Source organism: Myotis brandtii, unplaced genomic scaffold (assembly GCF_000412655.1).
Source record: "Myotis brandtii unplaced genomic scaffold, ASM41265v1 scaffold406, whole genome shotgun sequence".
NCBI classification, from domain to species: Eukaryota; Metazoa; Chordata; class Mammalia; order Chiroptera; family Vespertilionidae; genus Myotis; species Myotis brandtii.
The window spans coordinates 1772500-1781182 of record NW_005365599.1 but is presented as its reverse complement, the minus strand read 5'-3'; the positions used below and the strand labels follow the sequence as shown (position 1 = coordinate 1781182).

The 8683-nt window shown below is 37.3% G+C and overlaps 1 protein-coding gene across 1 annotated transcript in view; it reads right to left on the bottom strand.

The window, feature by feature from the left end:
• The window catches only part of SLC9C1 (solute carrier family 9, subfamily C (Na+-transporting carboxylic acid decarboxylase), member 1), a 101142-nt gene that overhangs the window by 28062 nt on the left and 64397 nt on the right, over positions 1–8683 (bottom strand). Inside the window, exons 19-22 of the mRNA XM_005873327.2 lie at positions 5101–5250; positions 3694–3745; positions 2370–2518; positions 939–1064 (exon numbers count right to left, since the gene is read on the bottom strand). Coding sequence (XP_005873389.1) covers positions 939–1064; positions 2370–2518; positions 3694–3745; positions 5101–5250 — 477 coding nt within the window. The remainder of the gene's footprint in view (positions 1–938; positions 1065–2369; positions 2519–3693; positions 3746–5100; positions 5251–8683) is intronic.

Below are 8683 nucleotides of genomic sequence, written 5' to 3'. Positions count from 1 at the left end.
GGGGGGGAATGAGGACACATTTTTAATTCCTTAACTAATAAAGAATTTAAAGATAAAAAAATATATAGTTCATGAGGGAGATATAAAGATGATTGTAATGTATATACTTAATGTTATAATAAAGATATATAATGAGTACAATGGCAACCCCTTTGGTCCTTCAAACTGGGGATGGACCACACAGGATGATCTATTGGTAGATCATCTCCTTTGGGTGTTTGACCCCAAAGCCTACTTTTCTGTGTACCCTCTGCAGGAATGTTTTCAGAGAATCAATAATCAGGGAAAGTTCGGGGAAAAAAAAGGTGAGAAAAAAGGGCATTTCAAGAAAAGTAAATAATACCCACAGAGGAATAGAATTAGAAAACAGTATAAAATGTTTGAAGCACCATGAATGGTTCAGTATAGAATATAGAGTATAAGATGAATGAGCAACAGAAGATGAAGATGGAAAGATAGGCAGGAAGCAGTCTGTAGAAGACTTTGCATGCCATTCAAAGGGATTTTGATTTTATCCTATAGGCAATAAAGGACATTTAAGGAATTTTAACCTGGCCCTAGTTGATTTGGCTCAGTGGATAGAGCATCAGCTTTCAGACTAAAGGGTCCTGGGTTTGATTCCAGTCAAGGGCACATACCTTGGTTGCAGTCTCCTCCTTGACCCAGGCCCTGGTTGGGCTCATGCAGGAGGCAACCAATTGACGTGTTTCTCTCACATCGATTCTCTCTTCCACTCTCCCTAAAAATCAAGGAAAAATATCCTCAGGTGAGGATTAACAACAACAACAAAACAAAAACAAAAAACAAAAAAAAGAAAGAAAAAGAATTTTAACCTGGAGAATATCATGGTTAAATCATTATTTTTTTTAAAAGATAATTTGTTGGTACATTAAAGATATTTCATTAAAGAAGACATTAGTAGGAAATAAAAATATTACCTGAATAAAGTTTACATGGTCACTGTTTTTATCTAACCATGGAATATGGTATAGTGCTTCAGTAAGAGTAAGTGACTTGACAATGGGTTCAAAATCAAGCAATTCTCTTTTTTTGTCCATTATTAACTAAAATAAAAAGATTTAAGAAAGAAGATGAACAAAACTAGTGTTCACAGAATGTTTAAAACAATTATGGGTTTGCACCATTTCTTTTTTTTTTTGCTTTTCTGAGACTTTGGTTTTTCCATGGAAACTTCCAACCTCTCTCTTCTTACAGCATTTTTCTGCTATCATATTCTAAAGTCATAGATTAAGCTTTTCAAAGTAAACCTTTTTACTAAAGTGCAGCAGTTAGGCCAAAAAAGCACAGACCATAAAAGTTCATTCAAAGAACATTTACAATGTGAAAACATCTGGGTAGCCAGCATCCAGATTCAGAAATAAAACATTTTCTGTATCCTAAAATCCTTCCTTATGTTATCTACTTGTCATTGCTCCTATACAAAGATAATCATTCTTCTATCACCCAAATCTAGCTTTGTCTGGGTTTCAGCTTTATTTGCATAAAATCAGAGATTATATACTTGTTTTTGTCTGCTTTCATTTGCTCAACATTATGTTTCTGAGATTCATCTACAATGTGCAGGGAGCAAAAATGCACTCATGTTATTTTCATTGTTGTATATGCTTATGTTGTATAATTATACCACAGCTTTGTCTACTATTGATTAATACTTTAGGTGCTCCAGTTTGGGGCTTTGTAATGTTTCTATGAGTATTTTCTATACATATGTACATATTTCTGTTGAATATATAGTCATATCATCTAATTGTTGTGTCATAAGATATATAGTCAAATTTACTAGATTTTGCCAAATGATTTTCTAAAGTGATTGCATCAAGTTACACTCCCACTCTAATGTTCCAGTTGTTCCATTATTTGCCTACACTTGGTATTGTCAGTTTTAAAAAAATTAAAAATTCTGGTAGTTGTGTATTGGTCATTAATTTTAGTTTTCATTTGTATTAAGCTTATGAAATGGTATTTGGCACCTTTTGTTATCTTTATTGGCTGTTTGAATACCTTCTGTTGTGGAATGCCTATTCAAATCTTTTGCCCATCTTTTGAAAAATGGGTTTTCTGTCTTATTCTTAGTGATTTGTAAGAGATTTTTACATATGGTGTTAGGGAAGGGTCCAATCCTGGAAAGAAGTGATCCCTCACTATGGCAAGAGAGGAAAGAGAAATTGACCACCGGAGCTGCGGGAAGAAAATGCTCTGTGCTGTGTGCTTTGTTCTAGAGAACTATTTTAAGTTAGACATTCATATCTCAGGGATGACCTATATTGGAAAGAGCCCAAAGTAGGTTTGAAGATCATAAATGACTATATAGAAAATAAGTATAATTGCTTGAAGATATTCTAGCTTACCTTGTTAATCTCATTAGCTTCAATTTTATGAAGAATTCCTCTTAACCTGAAAACCCTAACAATTTCTCTAGCCAAACTGAGCATGACATTAATCTCCTCCTTTGTTTTCATAGTGACAGCAATTTCTGGGTGATCATACTCTAAGTAACCTGAAAAATAACAAAAATTAAATGTTTAAATATTTCATTTGGACAAGAAACTAATATTTCTGCTCTAAATACATGGAATACAACCCTCAAAACAGGAAGACGTCTCTCTTCCTAAGGAGGCCTCTGCAATCAACCACTATTCGCCAGTACTTGCAGAGCTCTGCCTGCCATTTTTTTTTTGTCTTCAGCTCATTCTTGTGCTGTGAAGGAGGACAGATAGCCTCAGTCTCAGGACTAACAATTCTATTAATACAACTGGACACTTGAACGGCTCTTCTAAGCTCTAAGTCTGAAGTTCGTGACTTAACTTTTTTATTCTGTTGACTACAGACTGGAGGCTTAGATATGGCTTTTGATTAAGTCTTTCCACTCACCCTGTCTGTGCAGGGACATGCCGCATCCATCTACACTCTCTGCCTGTCTAGTCTGGATTCCCAGAGGCCCATGAGAATTTCATCCTCCTGGACTGTACATTTGGGCTTTTCCTTGGTCATGACTTCTTGTGTGGCTTGACAAGTATCTGCCATGTAAGTTCTCTCAAGCATGTCCTCATTCCCAGGCTTGCTGTGTCCTTTTGCTACCCACCATCTGGTACCCAAACCCCTTCTCCTTACACAGGAATGTTATGCTATGAGTGTGTCTGTCTTACTCCTGGGATTTGTTCAGCAGCAGGAGTATGACCTGGCATGATTCAGAGAATAGGCTGTTGCCATGTTTGGGTACTGAGCCACAACGGAGGTCTGTGAGGCTCTGTTCTGATTTTAATTCTTTCTAAAGCCTAAGTCCTCAGATGGCAGCTCTGTGGCAAGTGGGAGATAAAAATAACTTCTTTCCTTTGATTGTTCAGGAAGGTATGCACATGTCTGGTTTGAGAAAAAACAGAATTTATAAGGTGATAATAACATGTGTAATCATGCCATGCAAATGTGTTTTCTTTAAACAGAAGTTAAAAGGCCTGCATTGTGGCATAAGGCAGATAGAACAAGTTTGGAGAGATAATATACAATTTGGTCCAGCCCAAAATGTGATCCTATAGATTGTTGAGGTTATCCACTTTATTAGTAGTAGTAAGTGGTAATTTATTATCAAAGATCAAGTTACTTATCAAAACCATTGCCTCTCTGCAGTAGTGATGATAAGAGATGATCATGAATCCTTAGGTGAGAGGTACCTACCTAGCTCTTTCAGAGCATGCACTGTATTCCTCGTTATTCTCTTTAATAACACCTACGAAACAAAAGAAACATCCCCATTGGAAAACAAACTATAATAACATGTCTTAACATTTGCAACGGATATATTTTTAACCTAAATTAATAACTAGAGGAAAATATGAAAAGCTTTTCAAGGATTGGACTTGAATTTTGTGCACTGGATTCTATTTTGTTCCAGCAAGGTTGATGGAGAGGATAGGAAGTGGCATCATCAAGGTTGGTTTTGAGAAGCCTGAAGATGAGTCATATATTTTTCTTTAAAGCAACTTGTTTTAGGATCCTACTGATCCAGAAAAGTGTGGGCATGGTAGGTACTTTCCATTCCACTTTATGACAGCCTCCAAATGTGGGACATAGAGGCGGCTTTCAACCTTAAGTGAGTTAGAAAGTTTGGCCAAGATGTGTGAGAGCAAAAATGAGGCTTAAAAGTGGACAGCACCCTAGAGAGGCAAGTCCTTTTCTATTTTCTATTGTCTATCATCAAATCGCAGTGCTAAATATGAGTGGTTAGGAAACGAAACAAAATTTAGGGAAATAGTTTTAAAGTGATAGGGGTTGAAAGGAGGAAAGACACTGCTTTTTGTGTTCTACTAATAGTATTTAATATTTAATTTTCTCAAGTACAAAGTTTTGGCATATAACACATAGCATTCAAATGTTCTAAATTGCCTCAAGAAGTAAATATTTAATTTCTGATGTAGCTGATAAACTTCGGTGCCCACGTCAGTGTGAATCTGCCTCAATTGAGAAAATAAAATATAAAAGCTACAACTTAGACCCTAGAATTCTCTTTGCTGCTTATGTGTTTGGGGGGCATAAACTCTCTTGGCTTCATTTTTCTCCTCTGCATAAGGAGGGAACTAGACAAGGTTCCCTTTAGATGAGTTATTGTTACTTCTTTCCATTTTCCAGATCCCCATCCTTTAATTCTTTTTCTATTTACTGTGGGAAAATAGGGGATAGAGAGAAACAGAAGGAACCTTTGTGAATGACGAAACAGCTTTATTTGCCCCACACTGCCACCACTCACCATCCTCCAGGGTTTCCTGTTTAATGTATCTGTAGCCTGATCTATCCTGGAACTTGCATTGGGAGGGAATGGACCACTGCGCATGGGGGTCATGACTGCGTCTGCAAGGACTGCAAGGTATGTTCCAAGAGCTTTGTAACTTGATAATATGGCACAGACATTTTAGTAAGAATGCTTTTCAGTAATAAAATGTACACTAGTTTAAGTTTTTACAAAAATTACCTAGCAAACCAGGGATCTAAGAACACATTTACATATATAGATAGAGAACATGATGGGTGAGGGCAACTGAACGGCAGGGAAAATAAACCCTTTTCTTAGTCTTTAGTTTTCCTCACCTGTTTAACCTGCTTAGAACTTGCAATCTGATCAATTATAGTCATTATGTCTGCTTCACCTTGGACATATCCTTTTAGGATAGCATATTTATAGGACAGCTGATGACTCATCCTCTTATCTATAAATTGCAGCAACTTTGGTGTTATGAGCTGAAAAAGGAGGACTGCTATTTAATATAAATTGTAAAAATTTTAGTTGATTATACATTGATTTGTTTAACTAAAATAGATAATATTAAGAAATGACATGTTCTTAACAGTAACGATAGTAACTTGTCAAGGCTCTTATTATTGTATTCATGATACCTTTATAACTTCATGGGTAGAGCTACTTCCCTGTAACTAATAATGTTGGCCACCTGTGTAAAATGATGGCTTTATTTTTTCCTTATTTTCCTTATAGAGAATTGTATGCTATTTTCAACTGGTTTAAGTTCTTGGAAAACAATGCAATCAATCTTTTCTGGGCTTAATAGAAAATGACTGTCTATAAAATACTGCCACTTTTACCTGCTAAATCTTCTGCTAAACCAGTGGTTCTCAACCTTGGCTGCACATTAGAATCACCTGGGAATCTTTTTTAAATCCTGATTTCTGGGCCCCATCCTCTGGAAATTCTGTTTCTTTGTTACTAATGTTGTGGCCCCACCCCATAACAAGGAAACAGAATTTCTGGAGGATGAGGCCCAGAAATCAGGATTTTAAAAAGATTCCCAGGTGATTCTAATGTGCAGCCAAGGTTGAGAACCACTGTGCTAAACTTTTTGTTAGTTGGTTCATTTGGGTTAGAACATACCACAACTACACTGAGTGGCCAGATTGTTATGACGTTTGTAGGTAAATTAGCCGTACACTGCATCGTATGGGATATAGAAGCCAAAGGCCTTTTTGAACACCTTTGCTGTCTGCAGTTACCAAGATAAAATGTCTCCAATTCGCACAGGAACACAAGGATTGGACAGTTGAGCATTGGAAAAAAGAGTCATGTGGTCCGATGAATCACGTTTCCAGTTGCATCATGCAGATGGCAGAGTGAGAATTTGGCAGAAACAGCGTGAAAGCATGCACCCCACATGCATGAGTACAACCATTCAAGCTGGTGGGGGCAGTGTTATGGTTTGGGGCATGTTTTCCTGGCATGATTTGGGCCCTTTAATTCATGTGGAACAATGTCTGAATAGCACAACATACCTAAGAATCGTTGCTGGTCAATTTCATCCTATCATGTTGATGGCGTATCACAATGGGATGGCTTCTTCCAACAAGACAATGTGTCATGCCACGGTGCAGGAGTGGTTTCAAGAACATGAGGGAGACTTTACCTTGCTTATGTGGCCTCCACAATCACCAGATCTCAATCCAATTGAGCATTTGTGGGACGAAGTTAAAAGAGCCATCAGGCAGTTGGTTCTACAACCATCAAATCTCACAGAACTGCAACAGTGCTATTCATCAGGCATAGTGTCAGAGTCCTCTCATCACCTTTCAACATCTCGTGGAGTCAATGCCAAGAAGAATTGCTACAGTATTGAAGGCAAAATGTGGCCCAATGAAGTACTGATGGGGTGGTCATAATAATCTGGCCACTCACCAAATATATCCCCATGTTCAAAGGCTGTTAAATTGCGTTGTTTACCCATATCTTCAGAAAAAAAAATCATTTCTACTGTCATTGTAAACAAACTGCTTCCCTATTTATAATGGTCTGGCCCTCTAGCAACTTCAGGGCGAAATTATAGCTAATTTGCCTACAAACGTCAGGTGGTCATAATAATCTGGCCACTCAGTGCATAATCCCTCTTGGACCCCACAATTAACTTCTCACTGTCTTGTTGCTGAGGGTGTAAATCTCCAGGTTATCTGTCACCATTGTGCAGTCCTCTAACTTCAACAGAGTTGGCTGCTCCCTATATTCCTGGCTGTGCTCCATAATCTTCATACTCTGCCCTCCAACCACCTGACATTAATCCTCAAGGAGCTCATATGCATGCATCCTTCATGATTCAGTTCAAGTGTCAACTAGTAAAGAAAGCCTTTTATGTCTCACTAGTATTCTGTGCATACTACTGTTTTGTACTTACCCAACTCTTCTTCAATAAACTGTCTGAGGGCAGAAACTATATCTAATTTGTCTTCATATTTCAAGGGCCCACTATTTGACATAAGATAAAGGTTAATAATTTTCTGGATATATAAACAAGCTTTTCTTATGTGGCTTATCAATTTCTTCACTTAAAGTATTTGGTTAACTTTGTATATCTTCTATCAAAAAGAATTAACTAGTCACTGGAATGCACAAGCCTTACCTTCCTCATGTCAAAATGCAAATTAGCATAACTTATGGTCTCATATAATACTAAAAAGGAAAAGGCTACTAGTTGCATACTTTTATACCTGGATGGCTTATGCCTCTCAATAACAAAAGTATTTTTAAACGTGTAAGAAAGCTCTAAATATAAAGATTCTAATCTGTTAGCTTTATATCTAGATGAAATATATCTTATTTAGCTTTGTATCTCCCACAGTGCTTATATGTGTATGTGTCTTGTTTGTGTATGAATAGAGAAAAAGGCAGAAAGAGAGAGAGAGAAGAGAATATCTGTGTATATTTATTTATTTATATATCTGTGTATATATAAATGTATATATTTCTAACACTTTGTGATAGAGGGAGTGTTATATAATTGAAATAATCATACAGAAAATAGCTACCCATCATACTTGTTACAGAAAGATATATTAGACAATCAAAAGTAATTTTTGATGCTCTGATTCTATAATACTATAAATTTATATAGCACAAAATCTATATTTTTTGGTTTCTTGATTTTTATTTGTTTTGTCACCATGAATGATTTGCATGGTTATATTTTGTTGTTGTTGTCATAAAAGATGGGAATCTTTTATTCCAGCCATCTATAATAATAAACATTACTTGGGGGTTAATTTGTACTTATATTAATACTAGTGACCCAGTGCACGGATTTGTGCACATTGAAAGGAAATTAATTAGATGGTGGCCAGTGGGGTGGGACTGGGCAAGACGGGCTGGACAGGCTCTGGAATCAACCTCCTACAGTCCCTTCCTGGCTGGCCACACCTGGGGCGGCACCACAGCTCAAAGGTCGTCTGTGGAGTGAATGGGGTCCCTCTGGCAGGTGGGATCCCTTGGCCTGGCCTGCGGGGATCGGGCTGAAACCGGCTCTCCAACATCCCCTGAGGGGTCCCGGATTGTGAGAGGGCAGTTCTTGGGTGATGCACCCCAGAATCAGGCTCCCTCCTCTTTGGTTCTGGGTGCATCACTCTAGAACCTCCACTGCCAAGTTACTGTAGCTCGACAGCTCCTGCATTGAGAATCTGCCCCCTAGTGGTCAGTGCACATCATAGCTACCGGTTGGACAGTTGAACAGTCGGATGGTCACTTAGGCTTTTATATATAGAGATGGAATTTTTCATGTACTCTCTATTCAAAGAAAAAGCTATGTTGAGTATTTCTATACTTCCATGTACTAAATGAATTTCTAATATAATTTGAATATTTATGTTATAAAACTTAATTTGTCAAAGGAATCTAAAATTTGAA